Raw genomic sequence first — 27653 nt, forward strand, 5'->3', positions numbered from 1 at the left:
CACGCAAAATGTGTAAATTGTCTGGACTGCTGGTTATCTTAAGGGAATCAATTATCGTAAGTAGTATTTTATCATTAAAACCAACATAAAACAAAAGAAACACAGCTATGTCATTTTACTGAAGAAGAAAAAACTAACAATAATACAATGTCTTCCATATAAATTTATGATTTGGTGTAAAAATTTCAATTAAATGCAATTTCATTTTAACAAAAGTGTTGGAACAACCACAACATGTTTGTTTGTTGATTATTCAATGTTTCATTTCATAAGCCATCTGGGAATGATTGGTGCAAATATTTTGAAACCAATTCATAAACATTTAGCTTCTGAATTCATCCTCTGTTTATGGTTGGGTTCATTTTGCTCAAACGTTTGTTTTCTGTGCATATTTCGTGAACGTTCGTGTCTATTAGTCTTTTGCTGTAAGTGTCTTCCGCGTTTTTTATTACTTTCATACATTTTTCCCTCTTTGCAAAGATCCATTATTTCAAAAGGGTTACATCGTTTTCTTAGTAAAGTTTACTATCGACCAGATGCTCTCCTGACCTTACAATATCTAAATTGCATGTATTTAAAAATGAAACGTAGAATGAAAATTTTATAAGATTGAATGTCGTAATTGACACAAATTTTCGAAATTGTCGGTTTTGTATTGCTCTTCAGCTACAAAATAAATATGAATCATTTTGACCTTCCAACTATGTTGATCCACTGATGGGTCTTATGTAGACGAAACGTGTGTCTGACGTACGTTCCATTTTTTATCACAGTAGATTCTCATACACTATTGTTTGTTTTAGGAGTGGAAAATTGTTAGATTCATTTAGATAAGAATAGTCAGAAAACTAAACAAATTGTGACGTTAAATGATTGAAATTGTCCTCACTTGCTACGGAAAAGTCCGAATGGAATGTTAGTCTAGTGAAATAATTTAAGTTTATTTGATGGTCTAATGGTCACAGAATGAAAGTCTTAATATGATGATACAAATTTATGACATACTGACACCAGCCAGCAGTAGATCTCATTTAAAAGTTATAAACTCTCATAGTGTAACAAATATTTAGTATCCGTCTTTACAGCTCGTCTTTGACCAACTCTGCTGGATCTAAAATAAATACATAATCAAAAATTATAGACTTATATACCAATCCGATTATGGTACTTTTAAATATATTTTGATAAAAATGAGTAACCAAAAATATATACTTTTGGTTTCATAAATATACATATAATCAAGTAGCTGATGAAAAAAAATCAGATACGTACACATGTATTTATTGTTTTTAAGCAATGTACACTTTTCGGTCCTTGTGTTTGGTTACATTTCTAGTATGTCTTGATTTATATATTTTTTTGTACCCGGTTTTAGTTCTTATAACGGTTAAAACAAAAACAAAAATCAATTTCAACATTGTTCTTGTTTTAGATACCAATAATATAAATGTCGTTATGCAAACAAAATAAAGAAATATATAAATACATGAATAATAAATGTACCTTTCTTAATACATTCCAATTTGTTGTCCTGGTGAAACATGTCAGCACAAATACAGCTATACCCTGCACTGTTTAAATTGATCGGAACAGGGAGACACAGATGTAGACAGCCACCATTATTATTCCCACATAGATTTGTACCTGGTTTAAAGTAAAAATTAAAAATAACAAAAATACCGAACTCCGAGGAAAATTGAAAACGTTAAATGTTCTAGAGTGTAAGGATAAAGTTCGTGTCACTGCCAAAAGCGACTAAAGAGACCTCTGTAACATTATGATAACCAGCTGATAACACCATTTTCCTTTTAGATGAAACGCACTTCTGGTATAAACAATTATAATCCTGGTATCTATGATGAGTTAATATACTGATAGAGAGATAGACAGTTCGTCGTTAGGGATGATTCAGGAGTTTATGTAATACAAGTAACAACGCAAGCGATATTTAAAAAAACAATTTTGTTATCTGACAGAATGCATTAATCCTTTATATTACCTTTCTTCTGTGTTTCTTTTGATATGATCTTCAGATTTCTCGGTGCTTTTAGTCCAGTTATCAGTGGCTTCATATCATTGCCTTTGTATTTATGAACCGTGTAAACACTCTTATCATTCCAGTTAGTCCAGTATATTTGATCATCATATAATTCTATACCGAATGGCTGTGGAAATGTCTTTTGAGCGAACTGGACTATCGTGAAAACATCAGTTCCATCAAATGTCGAAGATTTTAAGAGTTGAAGATAACCATCGGTCCAATATATACGTCTTCCAATGTTATCTAGATATAAAAAAAAATCTAGTGTTTATATTTGAAACTCAAAATAAAGCTTCACAAAACGACAATATAAAAAATGAGATGTGGTATGATTGTCAATGTGACAATATCCAATAAAATTATAGTTAGCAATAATAGGCAACCGCAAGGCCTTCAACATGGAGAAAACTCCATACTGTATAGTCGGCTATAAAAGTTAACTACCATTCCCGCCAGTCCGGTCCTACTAAAAAGCGCCCGGGAGCGCCTGAGAGCGCCCGGGAAAAGAAAAAGCACCCGGGAGAATACAATTATAATATTTTATAACAATAAATGTTTTCTTGAATAAAAATATTTTTAAAAATAATATTGCTTGTTTTGTCTAAAAATGTGTAGATAGTGTTGTTGCACTTTTACATTTTAGATTTCAAAATTGTATATAAGTAAGTAAGCCGTAAATATAAACAATAGTATATAGAAAAATCATGAACGATATTGTCCTCGATCAAAACGTATATTTCGTTATTAAAAAAAAAATAGTGCTCGAGGTCTAATATTCGCACCTGCATGGTGAACACTCTTCAAAGTGTTGTATTTTATTAAACACACTTGAATTGCCATTGGAAGATCGTGGAAGGGTTTCAACATGCCTGTCACTAAGAAAGGTTAACCCCACTGCTAAAGGAAATATGGTATTCTGGCCTTGTGGAATATGCCGTAAAAAAATATTTAAAAAATTTATTATACATTTTGTATTTGTTTTTTATAAAACCAAAACTGTTTAAACCGCGGCTGCTTATCGGTGATTCAGTCATTGTTTTTGTGTTTTATAACAAATGTCTAATATCTGAATTTGCAAAAAACTTGTCTACAATTAAAAAAAAATCAATGTACATAATTCATTTCATCGACACAAAGTTGTCTCATGCCAATACAATTTCTATATATTTTCCCCAGGCGCTTTTTCTTTTCCCCGGGCGCTTTTTATTCACCCGGGCGCTTTAGTAGGACCTCGCCAGTCACATAATTATATAATTGCAATCGAAGTTTTTTAATAACATGAAGCTTGAAGCAGGCATATTTTAAAAGTGGTATGAATAAACTCATCATAGATACCAGGATTATATTTTGTATTCATGCCAGACGCTCGTTTCGTCTACAAAAGACTCATCAGTGACGCTTTAAAAAGTTAAAAAGGCCAAATAAAGTACGAAGTTGAAGAGCATTGAGGACCAAAATTCCTAAAAGTTGTGCCAAATACATCTAAGTTAATCTATTCCTGAGGTAAAAAAGCCTTAGTATTTCAAGAATTCAAAAGTGTTTTTAACAGTTAATTTATAAATATGACCATATCAATGATTTTACACTATTTCTAGTGTAAAACAACTTTCGGTAAGACAGTCCTTTCATGGTCAGCTTTCCAATGACAGTTATGATTTTTCTAACCTACAACATCCACACAGTGACTTCCATAGAACCAATGGATATGGTAGATGTATTAAATTCTAATATTGTCATCTGAGTGTTACCGGGCCGGTTATGGTGTATATGTTCGGTGCTTATCTAGATTTAGTGCTCTTCAGGCTTTTATACAATTTAAGATTTCCTTTACATTATATTTAGATTCAACTGTCATGCACAATGTTTGTTACAAGTGCGCAACAGACGACAAAACACTGACCAATTATGTATTGAATAAAGCATGGTTGTCTATTTACTAACACCGTGAAAAAAATCTTTTTTCAAAACGTTCTGTGCTGATCTTACCGATAACAATACCATTTGGCCACCTTATTTCCTTGGTAATTATTGTGTATCGTTTGCTGCCATCCATAGCGCACCGTTCAATCTTTGGGTTAATACCCCAGTCAGTAAAGAACATTAAGCTGTAATGAGATATAATTGTAAATAACAGATACCAGTAAACAATACTATTATTACATTCATGTAAACAAAACGGTTCCTCTTTCGATTAAAGCATTAGCTGTTCTAGCATTTCAATCCGTCGTGTTCTAGTCGTAACGGTTAATATACAAACCAGAGAAGATGTGGGATAAACGTCAATGAGACAGCAACCTCAATATTTAACTAACACACATTTACACATCAATAAAACGCATAGGACTCATGCTCAATATCATATTCTATGAGTTACTAATGAGTCCTTGTTTTAAACAGAAACATGGTCTTTTGAAAGCTTCAAACGGGGCATTCAAAACACATAACTGTTGTTATTTTTTGCTCCCTGTGAATACTGTTATTTAACTGCTCGCTATTAATTACTTTAGTCTACATGTTTTTATATTTACGAGATTAGCTTACAACATACCCTTCCTGTGGAAGTAAAGCTATAGCCCTTGGTTCATCTAATCTAGTATTGATCAAAGTTTTCCTAAATGATCCATCTAGATTGGACACTTGTATATGATTCAGGCCTGCGTCTGTCCAGTAAATGTGGTCATAGATCCAATCTACCGCCATACCATCAGGTGTATTTATATTCTCTGATATTATCGCCTTTCGTATTCCTAGCCCTGATAGCAATCCTCCAGACAAATAAGAACTGAAATAGATATAGGTGACAACACAAAAATTTAATAAATATCGATCAGTGATATTGAGAACATTTGCAAACGATTTTAAAAGATAAAAGATTTTATAAGAATTTGCAGCGTACTTTAGAAAACCGTGACAAGAGAGTTTCCTGATGTTGAAATAAAATCGAATATTTATTGTTGAAGTCCGTGTTCTTCACATATATATAAGACGGTGTGTGTTTCGCCCATTATTGAATAAAATTGAGAAAGGAAATGGGGAAAAAAGGAAGTCCGTATGGACACCTAATTGGTATTTTAAACCACATCTCCTTATTTGTGTATATTATACCTGAATTAGGGTCGTTTAAGTAAGATTGACCCACTTTCAATTATACAATAGTTGTGTATGAAGAGAATTCTTGCAATATAAAGAAAAAACAAAACAAAAAGAATTTATAAAAAAATAAGATCTATGACATTAATACGCTTCTGTGCATGGATACAGGATATATAGTATGCCTTACACGTAAATGCTTTTCAATGTAACATCTGTCCAGAATACCAGATCTTTCTCCAAGTGAAAGTCTACTGCTACAGTGTTCAGTAAGCCTGTCACATCAAGAGCGTCTGATTGAAGAGATTCTAAATCTATCCTAGAAATGCTCTGATGTTCAGCTATAATTAACTGTGCATTTCCTCCTAAAATAAATTTATTATAATACATATTTATATTTATCATTATAACCTGTTAATTTACTGACGCAAATAGGAAAATTTAATAAAAAACAAATGTAGCTTAAATTGATAGTTTACACAAAGAGATATTTCAGTCCTTATAGAAAACAAAATCCACAAGAACAAGTCCCGGGTCGAATCCGATATCGAAAGCAATAGTACATGTTACAAGCAATTGTTTGTTGTATCTGAAAATCCCTCCTGAATCAGATAAACTTGGTTTCATCTACTACTATTTTTTTTATTTCCATGTAACACTAAATAAACTCATCATAGATACCAGGACTAAATTTTATATATACGCCAGACGCTCGAATCCAAAAAATTAAAAAAAAAAAAAGCCAAATAAAGTACGAAGTTGAAGTTGAAGAACATTGAGACCCAAAATTCCTAAAAGTGTTGCCAAATACAGCTAAGGTTATCTATGCCAAGTACACTATTTAACAAGTCTGTCTTTTTCCACCTCATCACCACTAATTGGTTAATAAGACAAAAAAATCAAATTTAATATATATTAAAAAATGATTATTGTTGTAAGAAAATCAGGATGGGTTCAAACAGATAATGTTCGAAAGCAGAGACAAAACGTTGCACCTTACAATCACTATGACTCTATCAGATGACATTATGAAAACTGAAAGCAAGACTAAAACTAGTGTATAGGTACTTTAATTCAGTCATGGACCCGCGATGTAACGGTTGTGTTCTAGTAGACCTATGACGATTAGAATATGAAAGGTGATCATAATTTTGATAAAAAACATCATACAGTTTTCTTACAACTGTATTCAAACACCTACCCTGTTTTGTACAAGTTTGATTATCAGACTCGATATCATAACCATCCGGACAAGAACACGTGTACTTAGCGTTTCTTTCTGACCATGGTGATGTTGGAAAACACAGATGTGAACATCCTCCGTTAAAATATCCACAAACATTTCCTCCTGTAGTATAAAAAAGGCATACCAATGGCATTATATGTTCATAAAACAGAATGGCCAATGCAGAAACAAATATTGTTAGGTAGGTACACGTAATTATATGTAAATGAAACACTCTGAAGCCATAAATATTTAGTCCTGAATGTTCTTTGAATTTTTTTGTAGATTTTTATCTGTTTTTGAGTCGACTATTGATTTGTAGGCGTTGAAACTGTTCTCTTGGTATCTTCTTACCTTTCCTATATGTTTTTTTGTACTTCTAGTATCATTAAATTTATGGACTCGACTTGTGCTTGATACATTAAAAACAACACGTGGTGGATTTACCTTCATCAGGAGCGCACAAAGACGACTATTTGAACGCCAAGGATGAATAAACCTGTAAACTGTTGAAGAGCTATATAATAAGAAATGACCTAAACCAATATCCAAATCCTTCTAAAACCATTTTGCCTGAGGATGTTGCAACCTTAGTTTCTTTATACTTCAAAATTTATAAATGGGCAAACTTAGAAAGGTTTGTTGTTAATCATGTCAGTACCGAAGTTAATGTCAAAACGAAATAATTAATAGTTTAATGAACAGACCTAGCAATTACTTTTAATAAAATACTCCATGACCGCCAATCGTAGAGAAGTTAATATACTAAAACACATACCCAAATCTGGCTGAACATTGCTGTCATACAATTTAATATCCATTGGTGACGTCAAGTCTCTTTGTACTGTTTCGACGTAAGATCCGTCGTATTTATTAGTTCTCAACAGCGACTTATACTCCCAATTAGTCCAGTAAACATATTGGTCATGAACAGCGATACCAAATGGATGAGGTAGGTATTTGACATCTTTAATTATTGTCTTTACATCTTTTCCGTCCAATGTTGACGATTTAATTTGAAATAAAGCTCCATCTGTCCAGTAAAGTCTTTCATCTTTGTGATCTACAGTTTAAGAATTTGATGATTTTAACATTAAAAAAATATATTCAAATAATAATTATGGTCTTTGAAAAATACCATTTAGCTTTAATAAGAACATCCAGAATATTTGTTTCTAACCAAGCGCTTTGTTAACATTACTCAGTTATGATTATTGATTGATGATTGATTGATTGATTGATTGATTGATTGATTAATGTTTAAAACCCACTTTCAACACTATTGTGCTATTTCAGGGTGGTCAGTTTATATTGGTGGAGGAAGAGTGTGTGCCCAGAGAGAACAATCGACTTTCGGTGAGAAAACTGATAATCCTAGTCTATTAAGATCGGAATCGAGAGCACCTGCCAAGTGCTAAATTCAAACTTACAACCTCCGTGTCGATTCACTGACTAGTGAAACATTAGTTCGACTACTTAGTTAACTAGGTTTCCGAGGCGCCTATGACGATTGAAGCTGTACATGAAAGAGTTTCGTATTACTATGTAAAATATATATGCTTATTTTGGTATTCATTTTCCTTGAAGACTTTCAAAAGTACAGTGGAAATAAGCGTTTGCAAGTAATGGTGCTGTGTTACTTCTAATCAGCAGAGGTAGCATGCATATTTCTAAACCAATTGCAATATTTAATCATAATGTTGCAGCTAATGGCGCTTGTAAAAAACTAATGTGTATTGAATACCTATAACAAGTCCATTAGGCCAAGCAATATCAGTCACTACTATAATCTGCCTATCCCGTCCATCTAGTCCACATCTTTCTATCCGAGGAACACTTCCCCAGTCAGAGAAGAACATTATTCTACAACGAAAATTCAAAGGATTAGTGTTTAACCATAGTGCGTGACGCCTATGTTAGTTTGTGTGAGTTTTCTTCTTATTGAAAATTGTTTACATGTCAAGTTGCGACATTTCTGTTTCTTTAGTATAAATTCCTATCCTACAAGTGAGAGGTTTAGCGCTTTAAAACCAGTTTCAATCCATCATTTTCTACATTTGAAAATGACTGTGCCAAGTCAGGAGTATGACAGTTGATGTCCATTCGTTTGATGTGTTTTATCATTTGATTTTGCCATTTAATTACGGACTTTCCGTTTTGAATTTTCCTCGGAGTTCAGTATTTTGGGGATTTTACTTTTTATCAATTAAACTGATTGAAATTCGCATCAAAACATTCTTCCCTCGAAGGGCTTTTCAGGTCACTTAAAAGGAACGCTCAACGTTGAAACCTTGGATATGAAATAGAAATGAAGCTTCTGTAAAAATAAACATGGCGAAATAGAACATATAAAATTCGGTAAACCGTTGTGTTTAAACGAATAGTTGAAGCAGTCAAAGCATATATATGCCTTGAAGTCAAAGGAATCTGGAAGTCTAATCGCGAAATAATAAGATAGTTAATACATAACCCATTGTATTATATTGACGTACCCTCTGTTAGGATCTAGAGCGAGAGCTCTGGGTCTTTCTATTCCATAATCAATAAGTGTCCTTCTCATACTGCCGTCTAGATTAGAGACTTGTATATGATGGTAAACATCGTCAGTCCAATACAGATGGTTGTAGATCCAATCAACGGCTATACCATCAGGTCTACCAATCTTTGTTCTTACTAAGTCTTCGTTTATGTTCAGCATGTTATCTATATGCATCCTGTTTTAATGGGGGAAAATGGAAAATTAAAGTTGTTTTTTTTCATGTTTGACTACATTGCAATATAGGTATTAGTTTAAAAATGTTTAACCTGGTATATAACAAATATCTTTAAATGATTGATAGTTTGTTTTGAACGATTTATAATATGCTGATCAGAGAAACTCATATGAAACGATATTACTTACGTTGCTATTTTCATTTCTAGAACATCTGTCCAGAAGATAAGCCCCATGGAATAGTGATAATCTAATGATATTGCCCGGGACAAGCCGGGAACAACACTCTTGTTTCTCCATGTGTTTATTTCAATTGAGTCGATTTGAAGTATATTAGCGTACAATAAATTTGGATGTGTTCCTGTGAAAAATAAAATTGAGCAGCGTTTTTATTAAGATAAACAAATCCTTTTTTTCTTCTTATTCACCTTTGACGTTCAGTATTCATCATATCATTTTGTTATCTAAAATGAAAATGGAAATGGAAATGGGGAATGTGTCAAAGAGTCAAAATCCCGACCAAATAGCATTCATTTTTTACTTTGAAACAACATGTTCATATTCACTTTTATATTGATATCCCTTTTTATATTGGGAGAATGTAATCTTTTTATTATCTTGAATCAACTATATATAAGTTTTTGATAATAAAAAAACCCCGCTTGTTCATAAAAGAAATGAAGCTTTAGAAGATGTGGTTTGGGTGCCAATGAAACAACACTCATTCCAAGTCACAATGTGTTAAAAGTAAACAATTATAGGTCAAAATACGGCGTTCAACACGGACCATTGACTCAAAACGAACAGCAAGCTTCAAATGGACCCAAAATGACTAGTGTAAAACAAAAAACAAAAAGTCTAATCTATATAAAAAAAGAGAAACGAGAAAAATTATGAACCACATCAACAAACGACGACTACTGAACAGGTACTTTAATTTACACTCCTTTGCAGTTCTTTATAGATATGAGAATAAGGAGATGCAGTATGATTTCAAATGAGACAACTATCGACCAGAGCAAAATAAAGAGATGTCAGCAACTATAGATAAACGCACGGACTTCAACAATTCGTAAAACCAATAACATTCATGTACGTACAGTAGTCCAGATGAAAAAGATCAATGCATAACAAAATGTGAAACAACCAAACCTACAGACAACAAATGTTACAGAGAGTCACCATACACATGACTTTAGTACCTACAGACAACAAATGTTACAGACAGTCACCATACACCTATAGACAACAAATGTTACAGACAGTCACCATACACCTATAGACAACAAATGTTACAGACAGTCACCATACACCTACAGACAACAAATGTTACAGACAGTCACCATACACCTATAGACAACAAATGTTACAGACAGTCACCATACACATGACTTTAGTACCTACAGACAACAAATGTTACAGACAGTCACCATACACCTATAGACAACAAATGTTACAGACAGTCACCATACACCTATAGACAACAAATGTTACAGACAGTCACCATACACCTACAGACAACAAATGTTACAGACAGTCACCATACACCTACAGACAACAAATGTTACAGACAGTCACCATACACCTACAGACAACAAATGTTACAGACAGTCACCATACACCTACAGACAACAAATGTTACAGACAGTCACCATACACCTACAGACAACAAATGTTACAGACAGTCACCATACACCTATAGACAACAAATGTTACAGACAGTCACCATACACCTATAGACAACATTACAGACAGTCACCATACACCTATAGACAACAAATGTTACAGACAGTCACCATACACCTATAGACAACAAATGTTACAGACAGTCACCATACACCTATAGACAACAAATGTTACAGACAGTCACCATACACCTATAGACAACAGTCATGATTGTAAGGGCTCAATACTAAATATCCTGACACAGTGGTGTAACAAAAGCGCATTAGAAAAGATGTGTAAATCTCCTAGAATGTCTCACAATCTGGCTAATAAGATTAGATGTATCCAAAGCTATGTACTAACTGAATATATTTGATGAGGACTTTTCAGTAAAAAATTGACATGGAAAATTCTCGTTTGTTGTGTGTTAAGTTAGTATAACCTCACAGATTTTTTGTTGTAAACAAGATATACGCCGAGCTATTCAATGAATTTTACAATACGACCGACACGAGTCAAGACACAAACAAGCAATTTCTATCCAAATGTTTGGTTGAAATGTTTCAGACAACAAGGAAAGTGAGGGGTTCCAAATCAATCAAAGGCTACGAATGAGTCTGAAATGACAACAAATTTACGAATGACGATCGACAAATGGAGACATAAAGGCCACACCCAGCAGGCAGGTTGCAGTCGGAACTTGAAAAAAGTATTCAATATATCAGTTCGGCGAAAGAGACATTCCGGTCAGATATAGGATTTACATGCAAACTCCCGGCCCCAAAAAAACATGTCCGTTTATTATTCATCATGCATGTTCATTTAATGCTTAATAATTCTGTTGGAAATTTGTGTTTCTAATAGTAAATAAGTGGATAAAATTATTGTTTTCAATCCAGATAAATCAGACTAAGAATTTGTTTTCTCAAACATCTCAGACTACTCCTTCAAATCAAATGGTCCGTACCTTAGACTTTAAATCTATCTAAAGATTACAGACTGGGGATCCTTATTCAGCTATGTTATTGATAGGCTGGGGCGTGTGGGGTTAACATGTTTTCGAAGGTAAATAATATTGCAGTGAAACTTTTTTTCTTCATGAGCGTGTAATAGAGTATTACTTTCCGTTTGCTGGAATTGTGAAATAGAAGTCAGTACGTTCTTGCTCAATTCCTTGTCGCTTTGAAGGTGTCATGCTTGTCACCCTTGATGAGCAGCATAAGCAATGTGTTACTATAATTTGAATTTGGAAATGACTGTAGTGACATTTTTTCGATGCACTAGTTAACTCAAGCGCAGCGAATCACATGACTTTGACATAACCAATAATATATTACAGTAAATACGAGCAAAAATATCTTTATAAGTAACGAATTGTCGCATAAAAACAAAATACACGGGACATGGCAAATTAAATCTAGTTACTATAGTAATTATTTTACAAAAACAAAAAGTCCAAGCAAAAGGGGGGGGGGCGTATGCCCTCTACGCCCCCCTCTGAATCCGCCACTGAATAACAACTTCTTAATAAATCCTAGTCTGCCAGGCTTATGTCCCAATCAGTAGACACCTAATGCATTAAGGTAAATGCTCTGAGAAAAGCATGACCTTTTCCAATGCAAAAATATAACTACATGCTTATGTTTTTTTTTTTTTAATCTAAGTTAATTTATATGTTTTAAAGCTTTCTGGGGGCAAAGTGAAGCCCGTTTCAGAATGGTTTCAGAATTTGATTTCTCGCTGTGCTGAAGACCCATTTGTTGTCGTCGTCTGTTTTCTGCTCTATTGGTCGGGTTGTTGTCTTTTTGACGCATTCCAAAAATTCATTTCGAATACTATACTATCGGAAATGTGTAGGACCATACGTTTGCGTACTGTACAGCCAAACAGATATCATTTTTTATGTTAATTCATCAAAACCAAAATCAAATTACAATGTTAATATCGATAAAAATGATATTCAAAAATTTAACTACAACGTTAAATAGATATCCTGTAAAAATAAGTTTTATTCCAAGGATCGATGAGTTTACCTGTATTATATTGTCATTTTGTTAAAAAAATTATATTTACACAACTACATAATTTCTAAAATTGAAAGTCTTTACTTAAAACAAAAACGCTTTTAGTTGTCAAAACAAGTGAACGGTGTATTACAACAGTTTAACATACCATCAAATAATGCTGATACTTGTAAAAATAAACTACCAAAACACAGAAAAATTATATTTTTTCTATCTGCTGTTTTCATGTTCACTATTACATGTAAGTCTGTAATGTCAAATAAACTTCCTCCAAGTTTAGAGTTATAATGAATTCATGAAATATTTGTACTTTCGATGTTGGCTATGGGTAACAAATAGATTCATGAAAATTTATGTATTCAATAAATAACTACACGTAAGTTAAACCAGCTATTTATTATGTTATAGTCATAATTTGCCAGCATTTAAAATACATTTTTATTTAAATTAAATAGAGCAGAGAATTTAAAAGACAAAGGGGAATTCTGGATTTAAAATAGAAACTATGCAAGAATTTAGAAATATAAGCCATATTTTTAAATACTGGCAATACTTATTTCATCCCGGTATTATCCAACTGGTTCCTGGTAGATATATTTTTCAAAAACTGGCAATAATGAATTATCATTCCAGTCTTCTCTAACTGATTTCTGGTCCCTTTTATTCGTATTTAACTTTACTGTGGTAGGCTAACCATGGAGCATTGATATTTAAAGTTAATTCTCTCCTTAGCTCTTCTTCAGACTCATACAGATTCGTTTTATACTACTTACAAACTCATCACACTAAGACTTGAAACTGTCTCTGTTTACCAAAGGACACAATGTGACCACTCGCTATTGAAATCGAAAATAAGATATTTTTTAAATGTAGTTTTGAAATGTTCGTCAGTGATTTTGTATAGTTTCCAAAAATATACTATTTTTAGAAAAGGAAAGTAGATTAGAAAGAACTTAGGACACCATTGAAAATAAGATTCAATATTTTTTACAGTCGTCCTAAGGGGTTACTCTACAGTGAAAATCTAGTCCCTTAAATAGCATTACAGTCCAGTCAAATTTTAAAATGATGAAAATTTTCATAATTTTCATTTTGAATTATTATGTTTAGAGATCATAACTGTAAACCATTTCAGTGATCTTCAGTGTATGCAACTTTAAAATCTTATGTACGTCTAGTGCTCTATTTGTATGTCATTTTTCCTTATTGTGTCTGTCAATTCCATGCCTTTTATCTCGAATAAATATCTTCATTATACTAATTGGTTGCGCCAATTTCTTCTATCCTTGTCGCACTCACATGGTCAAAGTCAATAAGTTGACAAAACGTACTAGAATTAAAATGCTTGTATACATACTGTGGATTTCTATTTATCTTCATTCGTACCAAATTTCAATTTGTATTTCGTTGATCATTTTGATTTATGGTTTATCCTCTAGATATAGGTTTTAAAAAAAATAATCTTTCATGCCACAATTAAAAATATTTTGGTTTGCCCAAACCCTACCCAAAGGTTGAGACAGTTGGTAGGTAGGTAGGTATTTTCTTTTTCTTTTTTTATCAAAAAAGAGAAATTGAAGTATCGGGTGTTTATTAGTCTTCATGCCTATCTGATTAAAAAAAAAAACTTCTTCAAATCAGGACAATAAAAGAATTTGAGTAGGCAGCTTTTTTATGGATAGGTCAGGGGCGGATCCAGCCATTTTAAAAAGGGGGGGGGGGTGTTCCTAGCCCAGGACAAAGGGGGGGTCCAACTACATGTCCCCATTCAAATGCATTGATCGTCAAAAAAAGGGGGGCGTTCCAACCCCCGGAACCCCCCCCCCCCCCCCCCCTCTGGATCCGCGCCTGTAGGTAGCGTTTGGGCAAACACACCTATTCTTTTTTATGGACTCAAAGTACTTCAATTTAACTTCTAGATATGCTGAAGATATCCTATCACCTGGCAGAAAGGTAAAATTGTTTATGGTCGCTGAATATGGTTGTATCTTTATAGTTTTAAAGTTTTAGTGCGTTCAATTTAATCATATATCGACGTCCCCTTTCCCTTTTTTCCTTTTGCATGCAAGTGTGATCGACCTTCTAAGTATATTCACCATTACATAAAACGGTAGACATACATGCATATACAATGGGGATTATTCGAGAAAGAAGATGAAGGGTAGGTGTTTTAGAAATCGATGGTTATTTTTAATATAGTTAGTCAGTTTTGGTAAAGTGGCTATAACTGGTATTTGTCATTACACATTATGAATTTACTTGAGGCTCTTCGCACAATTTCTTATATGATACGTACTTTTAATTTCAAGTTATAAAAACAATGCATATGACGTATGTTCAATAAAAACAAACGGAAAACCACATTTAACACACGCCAAGAAAAATTATCTAAACAAAATATAAAAATAAGAATATGTTGATCCTCAATTTTAAGAACAAATAAAGCATTGATTATATATTTTTAAAAATGTGAAACAAATCGTGGAAAGATTAGAAAGCACTTACATATAATTATATCCACCTACATACTTACATGTAAAATAGAAAACAACTAAATGTAGAGGATCACGTATTCTCACCAATGTCTCCTACATAATTTTATTTTGACGAGGAAGATTACAAATCTTTCATACTAAAGACGCATTGTAAATATGAAAAAACGAATGTGAAACACATAACCACAGCGTATTGTAGGTGCTGGTTTACTCATAAATGGATAGCTAAGACAAAAATAAGACTCAACCAATTATTGTGCAATTACATGTATATACATTTTAAATTGGCACTAAACGAAAGAAATTAATGCACAGTCGAGTTATTAAAGTAAAATTATGAATTGCCAAAGACAAAATTTTGATATAACCTACATTTCCTGGCTGAAAAGAATAAAACTATATTTTCAATTAAAGATCAAAATTATTGCAAGGGATCCCCTACTTTATAAGGTTGCAACACTCTGGGTCAAAGTTCATCCTAAAACAGTTTTGACACTACTGTATAGATGCAGTTGGTATTGCTGCTCTTAATTGTTTTATGTTTTTGGACCACAACACTGTTTTACTTGAACGATTATGAAGACGATTTTTCAAAACTCGTGCGCACTAAACTTTTATTAAGATATCCTATCGAACTCTTGGGCCTCATATTATAGTGACAACTATCATGTATATACACTTATATTAATATAATAGTTTTACTTAAAACATGAGTTTTTGTCGAGTATGTCATTAGAACAACAGTTATTAATGTTTAAGTAAATAAAAGTATCTATTCTACAGGCTTAAAACGTTTGAAAATATCACTCTGATCTGTAAGATGCATGGATATACAGTCATTATAACTCTTCATATTTAACTTAATATTGACTGTATAATTTTTAATAAGATTACATATGTAGTAGCAAACAAAATGACAAATTTCAAGACTTATTTAAATACTTAATGAAATCAAACGTGGCAGTAAGGTCAAACGAAAATTCGCGCAAAATCTGCCTAGAAATCAATCTTTAGTCAAAGTATATATTACTTTTTCTACCAACACAAATGCTCATTTTATAACTGTTTAAATGAAGATTCATAAATGTTGCAATTTGTATACTCCAAATCCAATGTTGGAAATAACCAAAGCAAAATCAATGTCGGCATCATATTTTAATATTTTTTACACAATATATTCCAAGATGATCATTTGAGCAGGAGGACCCTGACCTATCCAAAGTCGTCCTTCCGGGTCAATATTTATACATTTTGGATTTTCAATTTGATATTTTGCTGTTGTTATCAATTTGACAAGAACACCATCTGTGTTAACGATATGCACGTATTTGAGAGAATTGTCCAGCATAAGAATGTTTCCTTTGCTGTCGGTGCAAATATCCTCACACATGAAACGAGGGGACAGGGTCTTATCACCGTCATAAACAAAGCGTCGTTCTAGATGCTTATCGTAAACTTCAACGGAGCATGAATGATCTACGCTACTAAATGAAGCAATACATATATCCCCGTTCACATTCTCACACATCACTATTGGATAACCTTTCAAGGTCAGAGTTTGTTTACCATCGACTTTAGGTTTCAATTCCTTTCTGCGCTTACCATTCAGTTCGTGTATTTGAACAACAATCTCGCTTTTACCGGGAATGCATAGAAACGAATGTCTTTTTTCAACGCAAACCATTATATTTTTTCCAGATTTTGTCATCGACAAACATGCAATTCTACACTTACTAAGTTTGACGATAGGTGCAGAACCAAATGCACCTTCTCCAACCGTGTGCATTTTCTCTACGTTAGAATTTTTTATATTGGTTGTGAACAAAAAGGTTTCATCGGGTGTTGCAATGGTTTCAAGACCTGGAATGTCAATTTTATTAACCACTGCTTCCTTAACGGTGTCGATCAGTTTTATTCCACCGCCATAATAAGAAACCCATGCTTTGGTAGGACTTACTGGTACAACTTTAGTAATTGCATTCGTCCCCAATTCCATTCGTGCTATAAACGAAATGCCATCGCCTGGCTGCGGATTGTCAGCTTTGTAAATAACAAAATAATCGACATCTGCTAATTCGAGTGTGGAACCGTTGAATAATGTCAATGTATCGTTTGCGGCGCTTATCATTTCTTTACCCAAGTTTGAGGTGACTTCTATCATTTGCTTTGCTAAAGCCATTGTAAGTTTCTGTGCAATAACAGCAACTTCTTCCGGTGAATAAACCAATTCTGATTGTAATAAAGCATCTGAAGCCGCCGATGCTGATTCGTGTGACGGTTCTAATGACGTTTCACCTTCCGTTGTTGTAGGCTCGCCATTTTGTAATGTTTCATCCTTAAAATTCGGTTGTGTATCATCTTTTGATACAGACACGTTTTGCTCAGTGTTGTCTGTGGTAATTTCTTTGTCTGAATCGTTTTTTGACCTTGTCGCTTTCGATTCTTTATTGGCGCTTTTACTTGTGCTTTTTTTGTCTTTCGTCTTTTTGTCTTTCTTCAAAGTTTCAACTTTCACGATTGCATCTTCAATCTTAGTATTTGGTTCTGATAGCACATTGTTAGCGATATTTTCTGCTTGTGGCATCTCTTCTTTTTGTGGTATCAATTTAACAGTAACTTTGGTATTATCTTTCTCTGTATCAGCTGTTGAAGGCTTTTTAATGTCGTCAACCTTTCCCTTATTTTCACTTACACTTAGTTTAACCGTACTACCAGGTTCTAGTACAACAAAAGTTTCTGTTGAAACACTTGTTACAACGGCTTCAGAGATACTGGTTTCAGCAATGATACAGTCAACTTCTGAGGTGCCTGAACTGTAGGAACTATGCTTTGATTTTCTTTTTTCTTCATTTATTACCTCATACAGACTTCTACATCGTGAGTTTCTTTTCTGACCATCGAGTTTCTCTTCCATTCTGTGCTGATAAAATATTGTTTAGAACAAATACTGTTAACGATAGTCAAACAATTATCGAGTTGACTGTGAGGGGACTCTATACATCATGACTGTAATAAAAACCAATAAGTTGATAGTTACATGTACATGAAGTGAAATTACAATTAATGCACATTTATGGACACAAACAACTTATAATAAACAGACTGCTCAAATTTGTTTTTAATATTTGTGTCCTTCATTAATTATGTCTACAACAAATATAAAAAAGAAGATGTGGTATGATTGCCAATGAGATAACTCTCCACAAGAGACAACATGACACGTACGGTCTTCAACAAAGTACAAAGCCCATAGTCCTCTTAAAAAGGCCCCAAAACCACAAATGTAAAACAATTGAAACTAGAAAACTAGCGGTATAATTAATGTACAAGACAATGAACGAAAAACAAATATGTAAAACAGCAACAAACGACGACCACTGAATATCAGGCTCCTGACTGCCATGACAAAATGTAAAAAAAATAAATATTGTTTTTTAATTTTAATTGTTCTTACCTGATAACACAGTAAAGAAAGACATAACTTCGAAAAGTATAAGAATTTCATAAATAAACAGTTCACTTATCTTGTAATATGTAACAATATAACATTAGATTGAAGTGTGAGGACATCCTGTCATTCCCCATATACCGGATAACGTATACTTGACTCTCCATGTCCGTTCCTCTACTGTGTAGTACATCTAAGCTTAGTCACAAGATAAATCACTACAAAACCTCTTCTTGTTAATTACAAATGAATACTTTTTATAAATAAAGAACATGTCCCCAATATATATGTTGAACTGGAAATATTATTTTTGTCCTTTTTCCATTTGTTTTGTTAAATTGTATTGCTGGGTTGATGCGTCGTTGACATTTGCTCCATACCTTTTTTTTCAAATCTCAATACATCGTTCATTACATTTCAGCAGCCAAATTGGTTTTAGCGATGCTTTCTTTGGTGCAACTACAGTCATGTTCAATAATTTAAGACAAATAGAATTAGTATTTACAACAAAAAAAAGATTGAAAGGTACAAAATTTTCGGAAAAAAACAATCAAGCTTATATGAGAATGATAATTCACTATTGGAAAAAAATCAACCTTAAGCTTGTAAGTACGATCTTAAACAAAATGTCTAACGCTTCTAAAGACGTGTCTATTCCATAATTTATAAGCGAGACAATATTTTTCGTATTAAATTTCAATTTCTTGATTTGGATGTCTTTTTTAGACCCCGGACCATCATATAGACAATGGTCGAGTCTATGTGTCTAGGATGGTGCGATATGAGTCTATTCGCAGACTCAATTTGGGTTTTTATATATAATATACGTCTTTTTTGTTTTGTTGTAATGGATTTGAAAGACGAATCATAGATATTGGAGTGTACAGAAACCCAAGCATACATAAATAAAAAGACATATAGGTCAACGTATGGACTACAACTACAAATAAAGCGTATAGTGATCACATTCATATCTGCATTAAGATTTTAATGCATTATCTATATTTTGACATGTAAATTTAATTATGGTACTAAATTTTCGTTCTTTTTTTCAATATATTTCTTGTATTAAAATAAAGTATTTTCAGCCTCCTTGTAAATTGACTTTTAAAGTCGGAGATAAGCATAAATATTAGAACCAACACCCATATATCACTGGATTGGTGAGGTACCTTTTTTAGCCATATATATTAACCTGCCACGGTTCCTAGGTTCGACATCACCATGATCACCAAGAAATTTTATTTTTTGAAGGAAAGTAATGATCCATTGTAACATAAGGTGTTTTCTTATAAACAATATATAGAGACGTCATATAAATGTACGGATTTAACTTTGTGATAATACTGTAAGAGCTTATTTGACAACACAACCATTTAACTTCAAGGGGGTAAAGGGGGTGTTGGATATTAAAACCAAAAAATCAGAGTTAGAAAATTTCATTCATTTTTTCAATCAAATCATTTTGTTCAATATTTAACACTATAAGGTATTGTAAAATATGGATACAGAATATATTTTTTGTTCTCTGCTTGAACAGAATATTTCCCCCCCCCCCAACAACAACAAATAGGAATCAGAATATCTTTTTTAGGGGAAAAAAACATAATATAATGATTGTATTAAATCAAGGTACTCTAACTATATATATATATATACATGTATATAGGAAACAAATTCTGAGACCAGTGTCTGTGCCTAGGCATCCATGGAAAATATTAGTTCAAAACGGACAACAACCAAAATATAATACAAAGGACAAGGCATAAATAGATATCACAGGACTAATTTTTTTAAAGACATTAACGACTTGTAGTACAATAACAATCGGATTTATCTCCCTTTAACTTGAAGTTCAATGCTCCATCGAAATATCCACTTGTCAGTTAATCCACCTGGACCACATTATGTAACTGTTAAAGAGGATTATCTTTATTATCATTATGGTTGTGATGACGTTCAAGATCAGGTTTGTACAGAGACAATTTAATTGTGTATACAATGACTAGTTAAATTATAGCTACCATACCAGTATCTGGTTTGTCTTAAAAAAAGTATGGGAAGCCATTAAGGTTCATCATAACAAATGGACAAATATGGCCGTATTTTCACCTCAAAAACTACTCTGTGTACAGACTTACCTGTGCTGTTTGGAAAGTTTTAATGCCTAGCATCCACTAGATATATAAAAGTTAAATGCATTTTGTGTTTGAGAAAGATAAAATCTTTCTTGGTTTTTGATGGGCATTTTTTTTCCTTTCTGCAGAAGGTGCAAAAATAAACAAACACCTGAATTACTTTGATACTGTCCACTCACTGACTCAGATAAACTCTTTAACTCACCTATAGTTGTGAAGATACCTGGTGTCCATGTCAATTAAGGACAATGAAAACAATACAAACCGGTTTTTTACCTGAGGGAGCATCTCAAAGTTGTACCACAACTTAGTCAATTTTCACACCTTTTGCATGAAGGAAAAAAAATGCCCATCAAAATCCAAAAGAGATTTAATCTTTCTGAAACACAAAATGCATTTAACTTTATTATATCTAGTGGATGCTAGGCATTAAAATTTCTCCAACTTTACAGGTAAGTCTGTACTCAGAGTAATTTTTGGAATGTAAATACAGCCATATTTGTCCGTTTGTTATGATGAACCTTAAGGTAACCGATCAAGTGTTCTTCAAGTCTTCAAATTTAGAGAGTTAGGGTGAATGTCTGTTTCTTTTTTAATATCTTAAATTTGTCAAGTCAAATACTCCAAACTTACCAGCCGGAATGACAAAATATACAAGTTACTTTCAATGAACGATAATTTCTGATTATAAGGGTTTATTTGTATAAATGGTATATATATGCTTTAGAAACAGGAAGATACGCGCTAGATAATCGGGGTCCGCCGAGCTGATTCTATTTCTAAGGCAGTAGAAATACATTTATATTTCCCTACAATGTACGCATATTATGTATGTTCTGCGTTAAGTTAAGTTTTCAATTCCCAATAACTAATACGGATAAGCAAGGAGGTTATAACCTCCTTGGGACAAGTAACAAAATGCATGTTTTGTTTATGTTGTTTATGGCTGTGTACTTTTAAAACTTTTAAGAACCGTGAATTATAATACCCTCCTTTTTTTGATTGTCTGAAAATAAAGCTAAGATTCTTTTACTTCAGATCACCAAAATCTTTCCAAAAAGGGATTGCGAAAGAAAGAAAACATAACTTTTTCCCTGATAACTATATAGTTATAAGCAATTTAAAAGTAGACTTGTACCTGGGACTTGTATTTATTGTTCTCTGTAAAGAGTTATATTGTCAGTTTAATCCAGTACATGTAAGGGGATTTTGAATTGTTAAAAAATTACATATTTTACCCTCCCTTTTAACGATTTTATTTTGATCGGTCCTTTTTGGTCAAATTGCTCTTCGACTCTTTCGGTTCTGATACATTCTTGACTTAAAAATAATCGGCTTTTGACGTTTCTGATGAATGTAAGTCCAGAAATGCGCCTTTGACGCATGAAATTCATAACGTGATGCTTTCATTTTCTATCCTTTGAAGTAACAGATTCCCCGCTTATATTCATTTTATTAATAAAATAAAGTATGGGAATTGGGAGTGTGTCAAACAGACAACAAACCGACCCACTCACACAGCAGAAAACAGCGAAAGTCCAAAAATGGGTCTTAATTCAACACAGCGAAAAATCCGCTTAACCAATTGATAAAATTGAGAATGAAAAGTTAGTTTTCGGCTTAAAGAAATAATTAAATCTATCACAATTTAATAAATACTTCGGAAACATTATTGAAGGGGGGGGGGCATTATTTACTGTACAGCACAGTTATTTATAGATAATTGGTATACGATATGCACGGCTTTCCATAGAAGAAGGATCTATATCACTATTAACATTGCTAATTTTAGGGATGGGGATGCGGATATAGAACATTGCAGACATTGTGCTCCTGGGTAAAGTTTCAACAAAAAGCCACGCGGGATGTGCCGACAATCAGCGAGATCCAGAAAGCTCTAGTTGAAATGGGAGATAAACCAAAGAATTTTGATGGCTCTCGTGAATGGATCGGAAGCTTTGAAGTTTCAATATGCATTGACTTCTTTTTCAATGTACGTATTTATTTAGGCATTTTTACTATAAAAAAAAAATCGTATCTAACTTGTTAACGATTTCCGTATGTTTGGTTCTACGTTTTAAAGTTTTTCTATGTTGCTTTAAGAATTTGTGAGAAATCTTGCCTTTGGCATTAATGTTTGCCAACTTTACTAGGTTTTTTTCTGATACTATTCCAAAACTTACTGACACCCCTGTAAACATATTTTAGGTATCCTCATAGAAACTATTTTATGTTTACATATGTCTTTGATTATTTGGTTTTAACTTTTTGAGTTTTTCTTCGTTGCTTGAAAAAAAAGATATTTTTGTTAATTTTTGTATCATGAGTCATGTACAGTGTTTATATAGATTAGACTGTTGATTTTCCTGTTCGAAACATTTTACACTAGCCATTTTGGGACCCTCTTATAGCTTGCCGTTCCGTAACTTTTTATACATTTTTACGTGGATGGAGATTTGTCTCATTGACACTCATACCACATTTTCTTATCTATACTGATTTTCACTAACAGTTTTAGCTCGTTAGATGTTTTCCATCAATTTTATCTGTAAAAGGATGTTCGTTTGAAGATACGGCTTAATTTCGACCTATTTTTGTCCACGTTTTCATTAATAGCATTCAATTTAGGTGCTGTGTTTTTGTCACTGGTAATAATAGAGAAATATGGATGCCATCATGAAATATTAAACCACGAAAAAGGAGGAAAATACTGCGATTTGATTAGTGATTCGGCAATATTACTACAAACTGTTAAATATTTAAACATTATTTTGATAGCTTGCTGTTCAATGGGAGCCAAACCTCCGTAACTTTCTATACGTTGTTACTTTCGAAAATTTAGTTGGAATGCTCGTATATTTGTGCGTCTGTATCGAAGACATTGTAAGTGAACTTTCGATGCAGAAGGCTGTGCTTGAGAGCTGTTCTTGCAGAAATTACACATACTGTAGATACATTATTTTTTTTATTGTTAGACAATATACGTATAGTGTCTTGAAATATGAAATTTATTTGTATGAGGCTTAGAAACGGGGGAAATGCGAGGTTCTACCGAGCATTTCCCCTGTTTCGTGCCGAATACCAATAAATTTCATATTTCAAGACACTATACGTATATTGTTTTTATACTGAAATCGATAAAAAATTTAAAAAATAAAAAAAAAATATGTTACAAACATTTAAAAAAAAGTGTTTGGAATTTCCCTCTTGGGGTACCATTTTGGAGTATTTCCCTATGAGCGTAGTCCAGGCGGTAAAACATTGACATTTTAAGGAATTAGAAAGGGAAAATGAACTTAATTAATAACATTTAATAAACATGGTATATAAATTACCAATTTGAAGACATAACAAGTTAAATTCATTAAAGTTTGACCTTTGTTACTACACGTTGTCATGGTTGTGACGTGACGTTGTTGCTGAAATACAGTAGTTCCGGTAAGTAGGCGGGGCTTATAGGTTAGTTGGGGTCATTGACGTATAAAGCTAACGTTTATACGTATAGCTTTATCTGTATAGTAAAACAGCTGATTGCAGTATAAATACCGATTTTCGTGCCTTTTGCGTGTACAGATGAACCACGAAATTAAAGTTTTCATTAAAACACGAAAATTAGTACAAACGAAAATAAATAAATTCACACTTTTTTTTTATCTTGATAAGAAAATTTAAATTAGCCCTGAAGTTATTGTGAAACATAACATATTGTACATTTTATAGGTACCATGCAAAATTGTTCATATAAGATCTGGAATAGAATTGGAAGACCATTTGGTAGCACTTGAAAGCCACTTCAATACATTTGGTTCTCCTATAATGATGGGTAAAGTATTTTGAGAAACTATTTTCATTGAAGATATTTGTATGAGTTATATCACTTTTAAAAAAACCGTAAACCAACAACTTCGAGTACTCTAAGGTTTGTACTACATCTGTAATTTTGGTTGTCGAGTGTTGCCATATATCACATTACTTTTATATATTGTTCATTGTTTTGTACATTAATCAGGCTGTTAGATTTCCCGTTTGAATTTGTAATTTAAGGGCCTTTTATAGATTGCAAGTGCAACATGTTTTGCTCATTATTCAATGTTGCATGCCGCACGATGACCTGTAGTTGTCAACTTCTATGTCATTTTGGTCTCTGGTGGAGAGTACAAAGTCATGTAGTATCATTTATAGCAATCATACCACACCTTCTTATTTTCATAACGAAATATTTTTTGTGTTTAATACTGATCATTATGAAAAGTAATGGGTCTAACGATAACGACTATAAAGCCAAAATGGTCTTATTTTTACATCGACAGTGCGCCCGGTCCGATAGATCCGTAATCGAAACTTTGGTACAATATATTTAGTTATATTTTGAATGAAATTACATTCAAAATGTATCTTTTTTTGTATCACCCCTGTACCAAAATACTAGCTGATACTATTAGTATGTTTTATAACGACACCATCTTTAAATTCTATGATTATATATGTTTTTTGAATGCCGTTGGAACATTTGGGCTCTGTCGTATAAGTAGAATGTTAAGTGTTAAGAAAGTGATTTATAGTAAGTTACAAATGGACCTGTCTCTATTCGAAGGTTTTAGCGATTAATATCTTTAATGGTTAAGTATTTTGTAGTTAATTTCGACTTTCCTAGTTTCTAATGATCTTTAAAACAGGTAACAATTCCTATTTCTATACTTTTAGGTGGAGATACAGATAACTCATCAAAATGTATACTTGGGGTCTGTTTCAAACCTAAAAGTCTTCTGATTTTAGTAAGTACTTACTTTTATTTAACCATAATAACGCGTGCTTTTTTAAAAATTTTTACCCCTAATTCCTAGGGGCATTTTTTAGCTCCAATGTTCACAAAAACAGATTTTCAAAAGGAAATTTATTTTGTTGTACAGTTGAAATAACGGAATCTGCATATTGTACTTCTGTAAAAAAAAAAAAGTCGGAATGCTATACCAATGGACATTAAAAACTAATAAGTCGTTAAATTAACTGGGATCGTTATTGCAAAATATCACGAAAACAAAACGATAACGACTTATAATAAAACGTATTTACAAAATAGAGGCAACAGTAGTATACCGCTGTTCAAACTCATAAATCCATGGACAAAAAACAAAATCGGGGTAACAAACTAAAACTGAGGGAAACGCATTAAATGTAAGAGGAGAACAACGACACAACACTACAATGTAACACACACAGAAACGGACCAAGCATCAGACAAAATCCCACGAGAAAAACAAATATAACATCGAAACCAAATACATGAATTTGGAATAGACAAGTACCGTGACACGTCTTATCGCAATGTGAATTTACACTCAAAATTAAGAGAAAACAAACGACGCAACGTTAAAATGTAACACATACAGAAACGAACTATAATATAACAATGGCCATATTCCTGACTTGGTACAGGACATTTTTAAAGAAAAAATGGCGGGTTGAACCTGGTTTTGTGGCATGCCAAACCTCCCCTTTTATAGCCATGTGAAATATAACATTAAAAGGACAACTCAACACCACAGGACTACAATATAAATAAATTGGAGAATACAATTAACAAAGAAACACACGAACAACAGCCAACAAAAGGCAACAAGTTGAAAATTTTAATACGTCAGAAGTGCATTTTATCCACACAAGATCCACCAAAACACTTTTCATCACAACTTTTTGTTTCAATCGTATTTGTTGATTAATATGCATTGATTCTGCATATTGCGCAGAATCTGACAAAGTCTCTAGTAATATATCTGTATAATTTTTATGATGTGCAAGTTGTGTAGACCTTTTTCATATACATGTAGATGTAATAAGATATTTTGCTATAAACATACAATATTATACAAATGTATCATGTTTACAAGGGATATTTGCATGATTTAATTGTTTAATTCCGCCGAATGTTCTTTGTGTCTATTTTGACCTCAGAAAGTTTATTGTAATCAGGTATCATATTGAGTTTCTTCTTGAATGTATATTATTTGTATATACGGCAGCTGTGCTATTTGCACAATAAAATTTCATTGGCTGTATAATCATTTCTGATCATTTTTGATGTACAGTCACTGACCGTATATATATCTCCTTGTTTATGATAAGCTGGTTCTGGCTTAAACTACACTTTGTTCGTCAGTTTGAGTGAAGCGTACGTAATACAAGCGGACTCCAGTTTATGTTTATGACAGGTTGAAAATGCATTTTCGTTGAGTTTTATTTATGACGTCATTAAAAGTACAGATTCGCGGAATTTTTTTCAATAAATTCTAGTCTGACTTTTCTATGTAAAGATGCTACATTCCCACTGTACATTAACATTTTTTATTTAACAAAACTGATTTCAATTCCTTAATAAAATATATCTATTTTAGGACCCACACTGTTATGATAAAAATCCCACAGTAGATCACGTGATTGGTGGAGGTCTTATCAAGTGGAGAATGATGGACACGTTTTATGAAAGTTCATTTTACAATTTATGTTTACCACAGCTTAAGTGTAATAATAAACAATGACATATGCAAACTTTTCTTGTGGTATTTTTTTTTTTTTGTGTCGAGCCTCCGACTTTTGTCGCAGAGAGCTCGACATAGGGATAGTTGTCCGGCGGTGGGGGAGTTAGTTTATTTCCAAAAGCTTTATATTTTAGAAGCTGGGAGAACTGCATGCTTCATACTTTGTATATAGATGCCTCATGTTACAAAGTTATTTTTCATATGTCCATTGCCTTACCTGATTTTCATTGTTCAGTGACCATTTTTTTTTAAATATCTTTTTGGTAATGTGCTGATTT

At 32.9% G+C, this 27653-nt stretch overlaps 2 protein-coding genes across 2 annotated transcripts; one reads left to right on the forward strand and one right to left on the reverse strand.

Annotated features, from left to right (window-relative positions):
• Positions 1 to 98: 98 nt before the first annotated feature.
• On the reverse strand, positions 99 to 14211 carry LOC143048168 (low-density lipoprotein receptor-related protein 5-like). The gene is made up of 12 exons (XM_076221689.1): positions 12907 to 14211; positions 9259 to 9430; positions 8849 to 9070; positions 8101 to 8219; positions 7135 to 7419; positions 6333 to 6479; positions 5322 to 5496; positions 4590 to 4823; positions 4028 to 4146; positions 2000 to 2284; positions 1504 to 1644; positions 99 to 1111 (listed from the first exon to the last, which is right to left on the reverse strand). The coding sequence occupies exons 1-12, from the start codon at positions 12983 to 12985 to the stop codon at positions 1080 to 1082; spliced, it is 2010 nt and encodes a 669-aa protein (XP_076077804.1). The 5' UTR covers positions 12986 to 14211; the 3' UTR covers positions 99 to 1079.
• A 6305-nt stretch (positions 14212 to 20516) lies between these two features.
• LOC143048170 (ufm1-specific protease 1-like) lies at positions 20517 to 27386 on the forward strand. The gene is made up of 5 exons (XM_076221691.1): positions 20517 to 20670; positions 22632 to 22832; positions 24560 to 24662; positions 25544 to 25614; positions 27232 to 27386. Exons 1-5 carry the CDS (start codon positions 20560 to 20562, stop codon positions 27373 to 27375), a joined length of 630 nt encoding a protein of 209 aa, XP_076077806.1. The 5' UTR covers positions 20517 to 20559; the 3' UTR covers positions 27376 to 27386.
• Positions 27387 to 27653: the final 267 nt, after the last annotated feature.

Source organism: Mytilus galloprovincialis, chromosome 10 (genome assembly GCF_965363235.1).
Source record: "Mytilus galloprovincialis chromosome 10, xbMytGall1.hap1.1, whole genome shotgun sequence".
Classification (NCBI taxonomy): domain Eukaryota; kingdom Metazoa; phylum Mollusca; class Bivalvia; order Mytilida; family Mytilidae; genus Mytilus; species Mytilus galloprovincialis.

What these genes read in the sequence shown, in the direction of transcription:
- LOC143048168 (XM_076221689.1), bottom strand. Translation starts at nt 12,985, where the DNA reads ATGAAAACAGCAGATAGAAAAAATATAATTTTTCTGTGTTTTGGTAGT. An exon ending in GCTTTACTTCCACAGGAAGG is followed by an intron (nt 4,147 to 4,589) that starts GTATGTTGTAAG and finishes ATCTCATTACAG; the next exon opens with CTTAATGTTCTTTACTGACT. An exon ending in AAAAGAAACACAGAAGAAAG is followed by an intron (nt 1,645 to 1,999) that starts GTAATATAAAGG and finishes ACTTTAAACCAG; the next exon opens with GTACAAATCTATGTGGGAAT.
- LOC143048170 (XM_076221691.1), top strand. Translation starts at nt 20,560, where the DNA reads ATGCTCCATCGAAATATCCACTTGTCAGTTAATCCACCTGGACCACAT. An exon ending in GTGATGACGTTCAAGATCAG is followed by an intron (nt 20,671 to 22,631) that starts GTTTGTACAGAG and finishes TGCTAATTTTAG; the next exon opens with GGATGGGGATGCGGATATAG. An exon ending in GCATTGACTTCTTTTTCAAT is followed by an intron (nt 22,833 to 24,559) that starts GTACGTATTTAT and finishes TACATTTTATAG; the next exon opens with GTACCATGCAAAATTGTTCA.